The sequence below is a fragment of the Desmodus rotundus genome, chromosome 8 (assembly GCF_022682495.2).
Source record: "Desmodus rotundus isolate HL8 chromosome 8, HLdesRot8A.1, whole genome shotgun sequence".
Lineage (NCBI taxonomy): Eukaryota > Metazoa > Chordata > Mammalia > Chiroptera > Phyllostomidae > Desmodus > Desmodus rotundus.
In genome coordinates, this window is record NC_071394.1 from 108,569,791 (window position 1) to 108,588,695 (window position 18,905).

An 18,905-nucleotide genomic window follows, 5' to 3' on the forward strand; every position below is an offset into this window, starting at 1 on the left:
GAAACGAAACAGAATGTTACTAAATTTAGAAGTCCCTGTCTTTGGATTACAAAGCTATGATTCTGTCACTAGGGAGAGGGGGGGGAGGAGGAGGAGAAAAAGAGGAAAGGAGGGAGGGAAGAAGAAAGGAAGGGGAGGAAGAGGAGGGGGAGGGGGAGGAGAGAAAACAGAAAAGTGAAGGTCAAATTTAGTCCAGGATTTATGGCATTTTTCTGAAACACCAAGTAAAATGATAGTAAATCATTATTAACTTTATTGAATAATGGTATGGCATAGTAATAGTATTTTTTTAAATGCAATTAATTCTGAATTACTTTCAAGTTTTTATACTCAGAATGGGCTTCAGAAGCTCTATCTGTAGTACAGAATGCTTCAAGCGCTATGAATTAACTAATATAAGATGGATTAAAGCAAATTCACTAGAAAAATACTGCATTCCAAAGCCAAACAAAGTGATTTTTGATTTTGCAGGTCATTAGTTCCTTCCATCTGCATGCTTATGAGAGTAGTCTGTTAGTCATTTTTTCTTATATGCTTTTCTGATTCCCTACCATACATAATTCTGTTTACTTCTGCACTGGCCTAATCACATTTCCTTTTTACATACCCACCCTTTTTTGTCATATACAACTGGATACAATTCTCAAACTCCTGACACATGCAATTTTGCTCATATTGCCACCTCCGTTTTTCAAACCCATTAAAACTGCCTTCAATCCTTACTTATGTGGTTCCTAACACACCCTGGGTCAATTCCTACTCTAAGTAACTTAGTATAACTGTGGCTTTAAGTACTGCTACCACAAATGCCAGTAACAACGAGCCCTGGGTTTGAACACTGAGAATGAGGATTGGCTGAGTGACTACAAAGGGACTCTGTCATTTCACAGGCGCTTTCCTGTGAAATGATCAGACTCACGGAGTGTATGTGGATATGCTAATATGTGTATATGTGTATGTGGGGAATTACAGGAGAGGAGAGAGGAAAATTACATATATAATTTGTCATTTCCTCCCTCTTTCCAGTGCTCCATATCCAATCATGGGCAATGCTTTCTCTGACAAAGGAATGACCTGAGGGAAAGGAGAACTGTACTGCTGAGTTCTAGGTCTCCTGAGTTTATTTCTTGAAGGCATCGTATTTCCCTGGTTTTTTATTTCCATGGCTATAATTATGGGAGGAGGAGGAATGATGACAATCGGTACAGAAGTTCTTATAAGGTAAAGCTGTAGCCGACAGCCTTGGGCTGTGGCAGGTGCTTAGGTGGAAGAAGATCGTGGGTAGGAATGAATATTTAAAAGTTATTGACTTACCCGGGCCGCTCTGTGAATCATGGTCACAATGCACAAGCTGCTGAATTGTTCAGTTAATTCTCAGAAGCCAGTTAGAAGGTCAAGTAAGTCATTAAGTAACATTAATTAGGCTCTATAGAAGAAGTGAATCACACCTTACCTCCCAAATTTGTCCTTTTTGTTGAAGTCCGCACCAGTGTTCAGCAGAAGGTTTAGGCATTCCAAATTCCTATCCAGGGAAAAACAGACAACTTAATTGTCAGTCATTTTATAATGAAATTGGTAGGTTTAAATATGTATAAAAGCATGTTTTCAAATGAGGGTAAAGTAAATGACATAATTTACAGTTTATGAAGAATAAACACATGAAAATTCACCTTATCTAAAATTTAAACAATTATATAAATACATGTGGCACATTGATAGGAAATAACAAATGAATCATTTTGCCACTATTTAAAAGGAAGTTCACATTTGTAAAGGAGTGCCTAAAGAGGTTTTAGAAACCTTTAAATTATAATTAAACGGTTTAAATTTAAGTGGTTTTTAATACTAAATTGAATTAAAATGGGTTAAAAAACCCCCTGAAAATATGGATAATGTCCCAAGTTAGCTTTCCATTATCTTTTCCTATATTTGCTTGCTTACTTTGATGTGTCCTTAGTTAAAGTTATAGGAGCACACATTGCACGCATGGGTATTTCTACAATTTATTTTTTATAAACTTGAACATCAACTTACTATGTTACTATGAAAACCCTAACTGCCAAACAGCCAGAAGTTCACGTTATCTGCTGTCCCTCTCTCAGCAGGCACGTAATGTGGACGCTAAGCTCTCTGGTGACACCGGAAGATCGAGAGGACCGAGTCTCACGTTCACAATGCCCCTCTACAACTGAGACTGGGCTAGCGGTGGTCTTGGTTCAGCACACCTGTCCTCTGAAATCACTACTAATTTTTAAGGAATTATTATTGGGAATAAAATGTTTGCAAATGCCTTTTTGATAAGTCATCATATGAATTAAATGGCTTGTCACAGATTTAGGATCTAAATGATCAGAAGCATTAGATTCAGAAGCTTGAGTTTTAGTCAAAATTTTCTTGTTCATGCAAACCAACTGCCTAGTTTCTCCTAGTAGTAACATTTAAAACTTAGTCCAAAATCTTTCAATTTCAAATTTTCCATTTCATATATATTAGTCCCGAGTACAGGCAAGACAGAAACAGGCTATCAACATCCCCTGCACCAAAATTATGATTAAAAAACCCCAAATGCCTTATCAAAGAATATTAGTATTACTTAGAATGCTCCCAATGTTTTAATGTTCTTATTGGAGGAAACGGACTTTTCATTAAATCATGCTCTCCTATAAAAAGCAATACTCCCTTTTGTAGGTTTGTTTTATCTCTCCCTCTACAACTTATGACTTAGGTGGCTGAAGATTAAAAAAAGCAATTTCTAGCACTCTGGACTTTCTTCTTCCAAACCACTCCTGTCATGTTTTCTATTTTGAGGTAGCCCAGAACTAATAAAGAGAAACAAAGACAAGACAAAAACTGCCATGATCAACTACCTTTTTCTCAAAACAGTAAGTATTTTAACATACCCTCCAGCTGCAGCTGCATGTAGACAGGTCCTACCGAAATCATCCGGGGTATCGATATCAAATCCTACAAGAATGAATACATTTTATATGCAATTTAATATCAAGGACGTTACTTTACATTACAGTATTATGTCAAGAAATGCCAAGTCATATACACCCCCACTCTCAAACTATGAATTACAAATAGTTTTAAAATTACTGAAAATAGATTAATAATGTACAATATTATTAAAAATTACCACTAAAAATCTTGAGGGTTTTAGAGTAAGTGCTAGTGTACTTGTTTAAAAACTAGACACTTGAAACTAACATATTATTGTATACCAACTGCAAGTAAAAAAAGTTTTTAAAATAAAATGAATAAAAACCATAGGATACAATGAAATATTACTCATCAATAAAGAAAAATACCATTAATGTTACAACATGAAGAACCCTTGAGAACATTTTGCTAAGTGAAAGAAATGTGTCAGAAAAGACTACATCCTGAGTGATTCCAGTTCCATGAACTGTCCAGAATAGGCAAATTTAGACAGACAGGAAGTAGATTAGTAGTTCCTTAGGGCTGCAGGAGGGGGGAAATGGGGACTGACTGCTCACAGGGTTTTGTTTTAGTAGGAAGTACACTCTAAAACTGATTGTAGTGATGGTTACACACCTTAGAGAATAGACTAAAAAAGACTGAATAATAAACTTTAAATGGGTGAATTGTGTGACATGTGAATTACATATTAATGAAGATTTCTTTACAAGTCATATTCATTACTGAAACTGAGAAGAGATTTCAGAGTTCTTTTTCACAGATAAATGGGTGTGTGAATACTTGTGGCTCCCCCCCCATTTTTAAAACTCAAAATGGAATTAACTCACCTAAGGATTATCATTTAAGAAAAACTCGGAAGTGTCTGTATCACAGTATGTTAATTTTCACTGAAACTTTCTCATAATTCTTACAGCAATCATGAGTATTAACATATAAAATCTATCCAACTTTCTTAAAACTCTGAGAAATAGAGTATCATTTAAAATCAATTAATTCTTATATATTTAGTAATCCTATGCACTGAATAAGGACCACAGTTTTATAGTAATATTTACAGAAGCTATTGATTGTTTTTTTTCAAACTATGATTATAGTATTTTGAAATAGTAATTAGATGACATAAATAATTCCACAAACTTAGAAGATGCTGAAGGATGGGTATCAGCTCTTTAAAAGGGAAGCATGCAAATGAAGATATTTTGCTGCTAGTCATAAAGGGACGATCCAACAAGATTACCATTCAATGAACAGAAGCTGCCTAGAAATATTCCACATCCCATCCCTCAACTAATAGAGAGAAGGAAATCACTGGAAAAATAAAATCTTTCCCAGAGATGAAGAGAAAATTGAATCTTAAAATTAAATGACTCAACATTTTCTAAGGAGTTAATAAATGATTCACACTTGGAGATATCTAGATGTAATTTTAGAAGAACAGAATAAAGAAACTGTATTAAAGAAGGAGTTAGGGGATGGGAAGACAAAAGGATCAGTTTGCAAAGGTTCCACTTACCAGAAGAAAGAAGTTTCCTACAGCAATCTGAAAAACCACTTAAGGCTGCCAAATGGAGGGGGAACATTCCATGTATGCCACGCCTGAAGTAAAAAGGACAGTATCCTTAATATAATACAAGAAAAATACAATCATATCAATAAATTACAAAGAAACTAAAAGAGAAAAGATAGATGAATCAAAATCTTAACTTTTGGAGAACAACGTGGCAAAAGGCTGAAGGTGGGCATAACTTATAATGCAGCAACTTCCCTCAGAGTGAGGCTTTGCACCCGCAGCACTGCCGTCATCATGGATTTGTTGTGTGTGGGGGTGGCGGCGGCGGCGGGTACTATCCTGAGCTTGTAGGACGTTCAGCAGTGCCCCTGGGCTCTACCTACACTATATGCCACTAACATCCTCCTCCCTAAATTATGACAATCAAAAATGTTTCTGGACATTTGCCTAGAGTACAAGATCCATTCCCCCTTCCTCACCATTGATGATCACTATAAGGCGGTTCACAGCAATAATTTTTGTAATAGTAAAAAGCTGGGAGTAACTTATGTTTGTAAATAAGGTGAGCAAATTGTGATATCTTTATACAGAAATTAAATGTTATAAAATGAATTAACTAGTTACTTGTAGAGATGTTGAAAAAGGTCCAAATTTATATCTACATGGCTAACAACTTCATGTACAAAAAAATGTACAGAAACATATCACTTATAGAAAGTTTAAAAGGTTTACAACATATTAATACATATATGTAATAGAATTATAAAAACATATATAGAAATACTAAACATTAAGTAGGGTGCTTACTTCTACAGAGCATGCAAGAGAATTCATCTTTCAAACAAAATCTTACATGGACATTTTAACATGTAAAGTAGATAAAAGTGGGCTGTCCTGACCAAAGTTGGGGTCACGAAGTCCTTCGCAGCAGCCACCAAGGAATCCCTAAACTCTGCAGCACCAAGTCTGAAAACCACTATCTATCTAGAGACAGTATTTCTTTGATGAAGAAAGTATTCAGTATATACACTTTTTGGGGGGTCTTTTATTTAGATTAAAAATAGACCACAAAAATTAGAAGCTCTAATCAAAACTGTATAATCTACAAAGAACTGGGGTTAAAAATATATACAAATACTCTATGCTGGCTTACCAAATGAAATCCTATCAAGCATTCTATTCTGCCACATCCTACACACAAAAAGGAGAAAAAGAGCTCCAGCAATCAGTACAATGTTGAGGACAAAAACCCGCATTTCTACTTGAAATATCTGGGCAACTGCAGTTCACGCCCTTGTGTGTTTTCCTGTCACAGCAATTGACACCTTGGTGAGTACTTACTTTGCAGTGTCAGCACCACTTGTAATAAGAGTGTTGATTAGCAGCTCATGGCCGAACCTTGCTGCTATGTGCAAAGGGGTGTTTCCATTCTTATCCTCACAGTCGATTACAGCTCCTGCAATAAAGGACATACTATCAGACACTAGACTATATAGAGATTAAGACAGCGCTATTACAGGAAAAGCAAGATAAAGTGCTATTCAAGCACAACTAATAGATATAGCAATTTAACTAGATTTCATTCATAGTACATAGTGGTCCAGGCACTTGAGTCATAGATTTTATACTTAAGGGATCTGGGGTCCAATATGTTTGGAAACTGCTGTATTAAAACAAAACTAAACACACTTCTATAGGACAAGACTTTTCAGAGCTTTAATGTGCATACTTTTTGTCACCAAGAATACTGTATGCAGTGTTCACCAAGTATTTGAGCATGAACCTGTTCCTATTTTCCCCTGCAAAACCATTAACAGCTATTATCTTGAGGATTACCAACAAAGTTTCACGGAACACGGCTTGGGAAACAGTACTTTAAAATAATGCACCTAAGGTGAGCTTGCCTAGTTTAATTCAAGTGCAAAGTAATACAAGGTCAGAAAATAAATGAAAATCCTAGAAATAGCTCAAAATATTCAAAAGGTGAAAAAAGATATTTGCAACAGAATTTTGTTTATATATAATACACACTGCAGTGGAAAGGCAGAGTTTTCTCTTCAACAATGTTTTCAAAAAGCCAATACTAACTGCTAGAGAAATTGTATTTATAATCCAGGGGGAAAAAACCAAAAATAAATGAAAAAAATTTTGAAAGATGTATGTGGCATTTTATATTCTTTATTATTTGATTTTCATGAGATTGGATATCAAACATTAAAAATACAGACTGCTATGACAATTCCTCAATACCATTCACTTTGTAGATGTTTTTACATTTAAGAAAAAAAAACAAACAGAAATACTTTTTACCACTCTGGATAATGGTTTGTGATCTGGAGAATCTACCGTGGAGGGCAGTCATGTGCAGTGGTGTTTTCCCATCTTTGCTCTGAAATAATCAAACAAAACAAATTAAAAATTATTGTTCCATCCATATTATGGAATCCTTGGTTTTATTTTAATATCCTCTTGTATTTTTATTTTGTATAGTTATTACTCAAGCATTAAGTTTAATTGAAGACTATGAAGATAAAAGAGTTGTTCAAAATTTTGAAATAATTTTCATGGCATATATATCAAGCACAAATATAAAAAAAATCAATGCCTACAGTTTATAAAAAGCTCTGCATGGTAGGTACAGTGTAACCATTTTTTAATTGATATTTTTTTAGGGAGAAAGAAGAAAGGAGAGAAAGAGAGAGGGACAAAAACATCAATTTGTTGTTTCACTTATTTATGCATTCATTGGCTAATTCCTGCATATGCCCTGACTGGGGAGACTGAACCCTCAATCATGGTGTATTGCAATCATGTTCTATCCCACTACCTGGCCCAGGCTGGTACAGTATAATCTAATTATTCCTATTTCATAGGTGGGGAAACTAAAGCACAAAGATATTAAATGATTCAACCAAGTCACATAATTGGGAGTGGTACATAGCCAGGATATGCTTCCTACATTTCAAAAATTTCACATTGCTGTAATTCATTTTAAGAAATGCTTAACCTTCCTCAAACAAGGAAAACTGAATGTTATGTCACCTCACCTAATAATTCACTTAAAAGACCTGACACATTATTTTGTTTATAATTATTTATGATAACTATTGTTAGCTATTTTCTCAAACTACTTAAAATAACAAATCAGACTAGCTGTGCATGCGTGTATTTAATGTGGAAGTTCTGAAATTCTAGTGGACTTCCAAATATGAAGAAAAACAATGCCTGTGTTAGGTGATCTGTTGTATGCTGAGTTAGGTAAAGTCTTTTCGTCCCTAACATTATTTTGTTAATTAAAACATACAGAGTTTACAGTCAACTAAAATCTTAAGCCCATTTCCTACATACTATTATTAAACCATTCCCGTTTAAAAGATTACCCCCTTCCCTGTCCCATTTATATCTATAAATCCACTTCTGTTCTGGCTTTCCTGCTGGTCTCTCTCTTGAACTTCACTTTTAAACAAAAAACAAATGAACGTATACATGACAACAAAAAGGAAAGAAACTGTTTTGCAATTCCTAATCCCTCAACAATATTCAATATATTCTGTGTATATGTTCATAATTGAAATGTGGTGCTGTCAGTTTGTACTAAAATTATATAATGCAAATCTCCATAAGAAGCCCTCATGCAATTCATATAATGATGGAGTATTAGATCTATTTCATAAATACCTATAGGTATTTGACTCCATAATTTTTTATTATTTCTTCAAGCAAACAAGCCTTCCAGCTGGCAAATTATTTTAAAGAATTTTCAAACGTTTGGAGGCAGTGTGTGCAACAAGAGGGAGAAAAACAAATGAACAAACAAACAAACAGAAAACAAGCACATGAGCAAGTAAGCTCAGGCTCTGGAATCAGAATAGCCTGAGCATGAACCCCATCTGTTACTTTCCACACCAAGATTTTAAAAAAAGTTGCCTAAGTTTCTGAGCTTTCAATTTCTCAACTAAAAATGGATATAATACCACCTATATCTTACAGGTCTGTTGTACAGAATAAATATATTAATCTTTACAAAACACTCATATAACACACCAGTGTCTGTTACAATATAAACTTTTATTTCTATTTGGTATCTTTATTTGTGTACCAGTTGTTATTCTTTCAACCAAGAACAAAACAAATAGCCCCAAAGCATTTTAATAAAGGGACCTCAGTTTGTAGTGTCTTTTCAAAGTGTTCCATTATCTTTTACCTACAAACATTTTTTATAGAAAAAAACCCTAAACTAATAAAAAATTGAGTTCATAAAATGATGAAATTTGAAAGATATAATTATAGCTAACATCTATAGCTATAATAAAGCACTATGTTCCAGCCACAGTTTAAAAAAAAAATATATATATATATTAGTCATTTATTCCTTACAACCATATAAGATAGCTACCATTAATCCTGTTTTATAGCCCCTGGGATTAAGTAACGTAACCAGGTCTCACAGTCCTTTACTATACGCATACAGGTGGCACTGTATTAACATTTTTGCTTTCTACATACCGATCATAAAAAATACAGCAAAGGAAAAAGAGATTCATATTACCAAGTAAAAAGTTCACCTAAGACATGTTAGGAGGGAGGGAAGCACATTTACTTCCCTCTGAATTGAAGAGACAATTGGTAGACTTTTTTCTTAAGTCATCTTAACTCATTTTAGAATCATAGAAAAGATTCACCAAAATTCTCAGATTTGGTTTCACAGGTGACCATAAACAGCAACAATGACAACAAAAGTCACATATATCACAGTTTTAGTTTTAAATTTTAAGAAGTATTTGGGGATGTTATCTGACCAAAATTAGTTCTTAAAGAATAACAGTGTGGGGTAGAAAAGGTGTGTAGAGAAATCATACAGTGAATGCAGTAGGGCTCACATTAAACAAGGTATAAAAATCAGACCTATATTGTTTTAAACTCCATTCACTTTCCCTCTAAATAGTACTTTGTAGGACAATCAATTCTTATAAACTAAATAATTACAAACCTAAATTCACATTCCGATTTCTAGTCATCCACAACTTAAGGACAGAAAGATCAAAATGGAGAATTGGATACGATCAATTTCATAAGCAATGACTTGACAAATATAGGAAACACAAGTATTGAATGAAGATATATTCTTGAATGAATATTATACAGCAGGTCCTCAAATAATGATTTGTTATAATGTTGATGAGATGCTGTAGGAACTTTTGTTTGTTATCAATTGTTTTATGGTAAAACTAGTTTCATTACATGTCGTTCTGCCTAGTTGCAGAAACTACTGATGGTGTTTAGTACTTGCTGTACTTACTGTACATTTAAAACTTACAGTTATCAACAATTTTTATATACTTTCAGAGTAGGAAGGTACTTTCGAAGTCATTAATACATGGGAAATGTGTTCCAATGAACTTAGCAATGAGATAATTGGACAACTGCATATAAATGAGTGTCATACATCCTTAGGTGAGATTTATGAAATCTGTTTTTAAACCAACATCATAGGCTGTTGCCTGCAAATATACTGAACCACCACATTTGAATTGCTTTATTACATGAGCCTCTTGTAGCAGGACTGATTCTCATTTCTGCATTTCAAAATATAGACTTAAAAACAATTAACAGGATGTAAGCACGGACATATGAATCAAGTGATTCGTTATAGTCAAGTTACATTAAATATTCACATGTAAATGGTACTATATAAATAGGAAGTCTAATTTTTACCCTTGTAGGACAGTACCATAAAAACCAAAAAATATGTAGTAGCTAATGATATAGATAAGCCTCCCTTATTCCATGATGTGTAATATTTAATACACAAAGATGATTTTATCTACAGGCACTATAAAAATGGGTCTTGTAGAGATACGACGATTTCATTGTGTTCTTTTCTCTTGAGGAATGTTAAGATAATCTCAAAATTTTTGTTTTTGAAATAGCCTAATCTTCATTAATATTATTAGGCCTTTGAAGAAACAAGAAATTCACATTCCACCCCAAGATATTTCTCTGAGTCTTCATTATCAAACAGCAGGAATTCTACAAATCAAAACAAGGAGTTCAAAACATATTATGAATACATTTTTAGTAATTACTTAAACTATTAACAAAACTTCAGTAGGTGATTTGATTGAGAGCTGAAAGCTTTAAATATGTATTCTTAAAAAACAATATGTATTCTTAAAGTATTCTTATACTTTAACTATAAGCATGTGCCTTTTCCTTCTTTGGGTGTGATATGTATAAATTTTGTCCCTTAGCTGGGAGTGGGCAATTTAGAGCAATGACCTAATTAGAGACAGACTCACTGCTACTATAGCTGTCAGAGTGGGTCAGTGGCTTCATTAAAGGCTTCCCTGAAGTTAGAGAGGTAAAAAAAATGGACTTGTTTCTCTGCCAGGCTGAAAGACACTGGCTCATCATATACACAAAAGGAGCTAAAAATCTTATGAAATTAAAGATCTAAAAATCACACTTTAAGCTTAAATGTTTTTACTTGTCATAAATGGTTCAATTTAGTCTGTGGGTTTTTTCCCATAGCACGAGACATGGTCTGGCAAGCGCTCAAACACAGAAGCGGTCAGTGAAAGCATCTCAGAATCTCTAAAGTAATGACTATACATTGTAAAGTAGTGATGTTCAAAATCATGGCTATATATGCTTTTTCATAGGCTTACACAGTAAAAAAAGGTACATTTATCTTGGCTCCAGAATTTTCACATATTTTTAAAATTCTAATGCTCACTACTGAGAGTAACTGTAACCAAAAAACCAAAAAGCAAATGTCCCTTATGTGTTAACACATTGATATTGGTCTGATTTTTATAACATTGTGAAAAATTTCAAAACAGAAAAGTTGAAAAAACTCTACAGTGAACACCCATACACATACCACTGAGATTCTACTCTAACATTTCACTGTGTGTGCATTATCACAGGAATCTCTCCATCTATCATCTAATTATTTGGTGCTTTTCAAAGTTAGTTGCAGAGGAACCAAGATGGTGGAGGAGTAAGTGGAAGCTACACTACTCTCCTCCTAGGACCAACCTGAAATTACAACTAAATTGTAGAGAAATCATCCTGGATAAGCAACTGAACACTAGCTGGAGATAAGCCTTATAACTAAGGACAGAGATGAGAAGCCACATCACCACAGAGAGACTGGTAGGGAGTGAGGAGGAGGCCTGAGAGGGCTGGCTGGGCTCCCATGCACAGGAGCTGAAATCCTGGAGGAATATTTCAGTGGCTGGGGGGGTTCCCCATGAGAAGCGTGTGGGCTGCCCGGCCTATAGCACCAGAAGCAGGAAAGGAACCCAGATAGCATTGAGCTATGAAAAGCAGCAGGGTTTCAGTCTGCCAGGGAGAAATGGGTGGAGACTCAGAGAGCCTCTCAAAGGACCAACACACAAAATTTCATTGGCAGCCACTTACTCTGGGCTCCAGCAGAAGGCGGCGGAGTGGACTAAAGACACATGAGGAGAATTTTTGGGTTGGTGGCTCTGGAGAGAGAACTGAAAGGACAGCCAGCAGGATCCCTGTGCTGAGTCATTCTCCATACTGCAGAGGCTGTCTTTCTCAGGCTGCGCACTCCCCTCCAAGGAGCATCAGTCTGAGGGGAAGCAATAGTCCCACCCACAGGAATTACACTGCCCCACCCTGTGGAGCTTAAACCAGGCTTCTGAGTGTGGCTTAAGAATGTATCAGTAATTAGTTTAACAACTAGGTGTATCTCTCTGAGAGCTCTGAGACTAGGTGGACCCTCTCCCAGGGCCCCATCAGGTAAAATCCAGCCTTAATGTGCAGGCTGGTCCGTTCTGCACACACCCAGGCCCAGCAGAGGGAGACACATGCTGTGGATTGCGGATAGCTCCAAGCAGGTTGATAGGGCCAGTCAGGAGCCTCGTCTGACAACCACCTACACCAGTCTTTGAAGATCTACTTAATATAAAGCAGCAGCCAAATTGAGAAGACAAAGAACCAACCCCAAATGAAAGAACAACAGAGTTCTCAAAAGAAGAACTAAATGATATTGAGGCAAGCAATTTATCAGCAAAAAATCAAACAATACAATTAAAAAATGGGCAAAGGACCTGAATAGACAGTTCTGCAAAGAGGACATATAGATGGTCAACAGACTTATGAAAAGATGCTCAACGTCACTGATCATCAGAGAAATGCAAATTAAAACGAGATATTATCTCACACCTGTCAGAATGGCCATCATCAATAAATCAACAAACAAGTGATAGCGAGGATGTAGAGAAAGGAGAACCCTTCTGCACTGTTGGTGGTGATGCAGACTGGTGCAGCCACTGTGGAAAGCAGCATGAAGATACCTCAAAAAATTAAAAATGGATTTGCCTTTTGACTAGAGATCCCACTTCTGGGAATATATCTGAAGGAACCCGAGACAATTAATTTGAAAGAACACAAGCACCCCTATGTTCATTGCAGCATTATTTACAATCACTGGATATGGAAGCAGCTCAAGTGTCCATTAGCAGATGAGTGGAAAAAACAACTATGGAACATTTATACAATGGAACACTGCTAGGCTGTAAAAAAGAAGAAAAGTTTACCCTTTGTGACAGTATGGATGGACCTGGAGAATATTATGGTAGGTGAAATAAGCTGGCTAGAGAAAGACAAGTTACCATATGATTTCACTTATACATGGAATCTAATGAACAAACTGAACTAGAGACAGACTCATAGATGGAGAGCAGGATGACAGCCAAGGAGAGGGGAGTTTAGAGAGTAGAGGGATTGAGCAAAAAGAAAAAAGGACCCATGGACAGGGACAACAGGGTGGTGATTGTGGGGAGAGAAGGAGTATAAGGGCACTAAATGGTAATGGGAAAAAAATACAATATAAAAAAAATTGAAAAGGAAAAAAGACAATGTAAACAAAAGTATGAAAAATAAAGTAAAAAACAAACGTAGTCACAAAGTTAGTTGCAGGTATCAGTACATATTACCTCTAAGCACTTTGGTATATGTAACATTAACTACAACTCAACATTCGTTTGGTTTGCTACCTTCTAAGGGAAAATTTACATGCCATGAAGCATATACATCTTAAATGTACCGCTTCATGAATTCGGACATGTGTTTATGTAACATTAGCCCTGTCAAAACACACACCATTATCCATTATTCCAGAATGCTTCCTTATGCCCCTTTTCATCAATCCTACCTCTCAGGGGCAACAACTGTTGTTTTTTTCCAATCACAGAATCTGGAACCCCATATAAATGGAATTCTGTCTGTTCTAGACCTTAGAAATGGAAATAGTATATATATTCTTTTGAAAGGCTTCATTCAGCATAATATTTTAAAAATTCATGTTATGTTCTTGTGTCAGTAATGTTACTTTTCGTTGCCAAATATTTGTTTCTGATTAAAAAAAATTTTTTAAAGATTTTATTAATTTATTTTTAGAGAGAGGGGAAGAGAGGGAGAAAGAGGGGAGAGAAACATCGACATGAGGGAGAAATGCCAATCGGTTGCCTCTCACACACACCTCAACCAGGGACCAGGCCTGCCACGCAGGTACCTGTCCTGGCCGGAATTGAACTAGCAACCCTTGGCTTTGCAGAACAATGCCCCAACCAATTGAGCCACACCGGTCAGGGCTGTTACTGATATTGTTTTAAATAGTGAACTCCTAATTACTACAATATGGCCTCTTATTTTATTTCATACCTTCACGTTGACATCGGCCCCATTGCCTACTAGAAGCTCTAAACACAGTGCTCCATGTGTTGATGCAGCAGCAAAGTGCAAAGGAGTAAATCCTTTTTCATTCTTTTGATTTACATTAGCACCACTGTCTATAAGTTCATTTACTACAACATCTTGTCCATTATAGCAGGCTACATGAAGAGGTGTATTTCCATAGGCATTTGGTTCATTCATCTATTGGGAGAAAAAAACGTCAGTGTTAAAGTAGTCTAGCTAATTATCAGTTTTGTGAGTTATTTTAGCAACACTGTGATTGCAACTGAATTATTAAAGTGAGAAACAGATGAGGATGGGCACACAGGCTTATAGTTCTAAAGTTATTTAAAAATAATGAACATTAACGACTGCATTTTGGTATTGAGTGGATTTTGTACTTTCAGACAATATAATTTACATGTACAATGTCTACTTCATGACAAAATTGAATAATTCCAAGAGAGATATTTTAGGAAAATATAAACTAAAATAATGTATTTCTAAAAGCCTTGTAGGCACATTTAGAGAATTAACTCTAAAGAATCATGAAAAAATGAACATAAACTGAAAACCCGAAGTATACCGAAAAACATGCACATTCTTAGCCTTTTCGTTTGTAGTGACAAAAGATTAAAGTTGGTAATGTAGTAGAGATCAGGAATTTTAAAAATGAGTGGCGTTTTTTCTCTTTAATACATTTTTGCAACAAACTTGGGCTCTAGGTATTTTCCAGTCTTACTTGTTGACATTTTACCAAAATGAATGGGCTTAAAAAATATGCTTAATACTGAAAAATAATCCATGTAACTCAAGTTTTTTCTTTTTTCTCCTAATATATAAAATGGGCAAAAGTCTACCCAACTTTTGTATAGTAAAGAATTTGACTTTTGTCCAAAGAAATGTCTGGACTTGGACCTTGTCTTCTGGGAGGTAATAATATACAGCATACCTAATAGGAGTGTCATTTTTTAGGGAGGGAGCCGGCTATAGTGGATCTTAGAGTAGGACTGGCTACAGCCAGTAAGTCTTAGGGTAGGGATGGCCACACCATATAAACCAACCATGTGATTTAGTGCAGGCTTGGGTTCCCTTGGTATCAACGGACATAGAGATTGAAATCAACCATGTGGACAACTGATAAATCAATCCTGCCTGTGTAATAAGGCACCAACAGAAACACTGGAAACGAAGCTCAGGTGAGTCTTCCTGGTTGGCACATTGTTATACACTGATGCTGGCAGAGTAAGGACTCCTATCTCCACGGGGAGAGGCCAATGGAAGGTTTGTGTTTAGAATACTCCTAGACTCTGCCCTACCAGTCTCTTCTTTCAGCTGATCTTAATTTGTATCTTAGCTGTGTAATGAACCATAACTGCGTGTAACAGCTTTTAGTGAGCTTGTTGAGCGATTCTCCTGAATTATGGAACCTGAAGGTGGTTTTTGGAAACCCCCCAAACTTTTGGTCAGAAGTAAAGGTAGTCTTGTATGGAGACTGTGCCCTCAAACCTTGTAGTTGGCCCCAACTTATCACTTTATTTACTATTTTCTTTTTTCAGATAGCAGGTAACAGAAATTGGAGGAAGTGAAAAAGTAACATGTAACTTTAGTCAAAGTACCTAGATTTCACCACCAAAAGATGGAAGACATGGAATAGAGTCTCCCTCAGAGCCTCCAGAACTTTGACATTAAATTTGCTTAAAGTCACTCATTTTATGGTAAGTCATGATGGCAGACCTAGGAAACTAATAACTCATGAAATTGGAGGCCACACACCACTAAGTGGCTCTAAGTCTGACCACTTATTTCAAAGTGTGTAACAAATGTTATTTTACTGCAATAAAATAAAGTTTTAAAACTGTACCAGAAAGGAACTTGAAACAGTGATCAGAATCACAACTGCCTCAGCCATCTAGATCAGGGGTCTTTCAAAGTATTATGTTACTGTAGATACAGAGCTAGAAGAACTATTATTATCCATTTGCATTCTAAAAGATGCCTAACAGTGTGTTTAGATTTTTTCACCTTCTCAAGATCCCCACACTGTTAGTAAATACCTGCTTGCTTTAGGCAAAGTGCTTCACAGAGTCCTTAAATTAAGAGACTATTCGGCTCTATGGTTCTGCTGTGCATTCTTTGTCCAACCAAACTACCATCCACCTCCTTTTTGTTTGTTTGATCTACACCACTTCCCTCTAGCAGAGTCTCACCCTCTCTCCTTCTAATTTGCTTTTAATCTGTGTTTTGAAGAACCAGATGAGTTTGTCAGAACTATAGTTAATATAAGAGTAAAGACACTCTTGGGTGAAAAGTACATGTGCTTAAAGAATGGCCTGTAAAAGCTACAGATACAGCTTAGCTATCTCAATTCAGGAATCACATACATTCAGATAAAGCAAACCCTTCCTAACCTAACCAAACACTTACAGTTGATGGGCAAGTGCCTCTAGTTTTCCTGTCTAGCTTTTGCCAATATCCTGTAATGCTTAAATAGTCATTTAAGGGAATATTAGACTAAGTGGGCAAGTAAGACTAACCACAACCTAGCCACCTAGGAAAAGTAATCCAACTGTGTCTGATATGCTGGTTTCCATAGCTGAAATGGGGTTACAGGGCCTGGAATATGATGGAGAAATAAAACTTCCGTCACTCAATCATTCACCTTTGAAATGTATTTTACCGTTTAATATATTTTGAGTAATTACATGCCTTAATCAGGTATTAGTGCACTATATTATGTAAAAAGACTATAAATATCTGGTTAAAGACAAAAACATTATGACATGAAATTATCTTTTAAATCTGAAATAACAGTGAAATCACCAACAATGAAATCACAAACATAAAGTGCTCCATCCACTCTTTTATCTGCTCAGTCCATATACATACATCAACTCCCAGATCTAGAAGGTACTTGACTACACTGATCATTCCACTGGAGGAGGCAGCATGAAGAGGTGTGTAAGACTTCTTATCCTTGCATGTCACTTCAGCTCCGTGTGCCACAAGTAACTTCACTACTTCAATGTGACCTGAAAATGTGTTTATGAAGGAAAAAACAGATAAGCATATGAAAAGTATCATATGTAATCGTACATATCTTAAAGAAAGGTAAAAATGCAAATTAATTAGATAATGCATGACAGGTTACCAATGAATTGCATTATATCCAGAGAGGATGGAAGAAACAAATAAGAATTCAGGATAATTTTGATAAATGTTGACAGAGGTAGTAACTGTAAAAATATATTTAATTATTTTATCTAGTGATAAATCTGCAATCTATAATCTTCCTTTTGCCTAGACCTTGTTATTTTTCAAGGTTGTTTTAATACCTTTTCAAGTTCTGAAGTTAGCTTTCTATGTCTAATTGTAAGACATTAGTTTATGTTTCTCTGCCTTAGTGGAATCTTATATTTGGAAATCTGGGAGTGACCTGCGGTTGTATCGTAACAGTATTAGGCTTTAAAAAAACATCTATTTATTTATTTCTAGAAAGAGGGGAAGGAAGGGGAAGAGAGAGAAACACTGATGTGTGAGAGAAACATCAATAAGGCTGCCTCTCACATGTCCCCATCTGGGGACTTGGCCCCTAACCCAGGTATGTGCCCTGACCAGGATTCGAACTGGCAACTCTTAGGTTCACAGGCTAGTGTTCCATCCACTGAGCCATACACCAGTCAGGGCAAGAATGTTAGGTCTTTTGAACAGGTAGCTAAAAATCTCTTTTCCTCTAATATTTCTACCAAATTTCCTTAACCAACTTAGTTTGTTAATCACTCTTATATCAACCAGGATAGGCTAGATTATATGTACTGTGGGTTAATGATCAACTCCTACATCTAAGTGAGTAAAGTAGATTTTAGTGTGCTTTTTGAATGTTTCTAGCAAATAATTACCATTTTGTTTCTCATTAACACTGTAATAGCTTGGCAATAGGGCTCCATTCAGTCGTTCAAGGATCCAGGTTTATTCAACTGACATCTTGAATGTGGATGGTCACTGTGCCAGAAGGTGCCAATAGACTGCAGAGTCTCCGAGGTAACGGTGCTTTTAATTAATTAGTCAGAACTAGTTGAAGCCCCACCCAACCACTCATGGAGGCCAAGCAGGGGAAGTTGTATCTGGAAGGTGGGAGAATCACTATTCTCCTTTTGTAACCTTTCAAATTTTATCAGATTAGGTTATACAGTGCCGTCTTCTTTTTCCGTTATTTTCCCCACCTCTCTGCCTTTGTTCACACGATTCCTTCATTGTGTGGGATGTTGCGCTCAGATGTGTCTTTTCAATCATTGCTACCAGTAATCCTTGAAGGCCCATGTCAGTTCCCATCTTCCCTGACCAACCATCTCTCTTCCCTAGAAGCCTTGTAATTCAAAAGCACCATGTATCTATAAATACAATCTAATAAGCATAATATCTTGTGATGTTTCTTAAACCTGAGACATTTTTTAACTAACTCTTTAATTGCTTTTATGTATTAGCTCCTCAAACATGTATCTTCAAAGGCAAATATCACATGCTCTTATGTTGTACTTCTTACTATATTCCATGGGGTCGAGAACAGTGCTGCTATATACAAAATAAGCACTCATTAATTATTTGTTACATTAAATAAACTGCTCATGATCTCATGTTTTATATCCCTTCACAGGGAAGTATATTAAGTTAATATCTATAAAAATGAAGCTTCCAAACACAAAATTAGGCCAGGATACTACAATTTGCACAAATTGTAAAG

At 35.9% G+C, this 18,905-nt stretch overlaps 1 protein-coding gene across 14 annotated transcripts in view; it reads right to left on the reverse strand.

The window, feature by feature from the left end:
* ANKRD28 (ankyrin repeat domain 28) overlaps positions 1-18,905 on the reverse strand; it is a 177,888-nt gene that overhangs the window by 31,248 nt on the left and 127,735 nt on the right. For all 14 annotated transcript variants that reach the window (XM_053929636.2, XM_053929633.2, XM_053929631.2 and 11 more), the window contains 7 exons: positions 17,054-17,196; positions 14,153-14,365; positions 6,764-6,842; positions 5,795-5,909; positions 4,457-4,539; positions 2,901-2,964; positions 1,454-1,522 (listed from right to left, as the gene is read on the reverse strand). In XM_053929636.2, the coding sequence (XP_053785611.1) occupies positions 1,454-1,522; positions 2,901-2,964; positions 4,457-4,539; positions 5,795-5,909; positions 6,764-6,842; positions 14,153-14,365; positions 17,054-17,196 (766 nt within the window). The remainder of the gene's footprint in view (positions 1-1,453; positions 1,523-2,900; positions 2,965-4,456; positions 4,540-5,794; positions 5,910-6,763; positions 6,843-14,152; positions 14,366-17,053; positions 17,197-18,905) is intronic.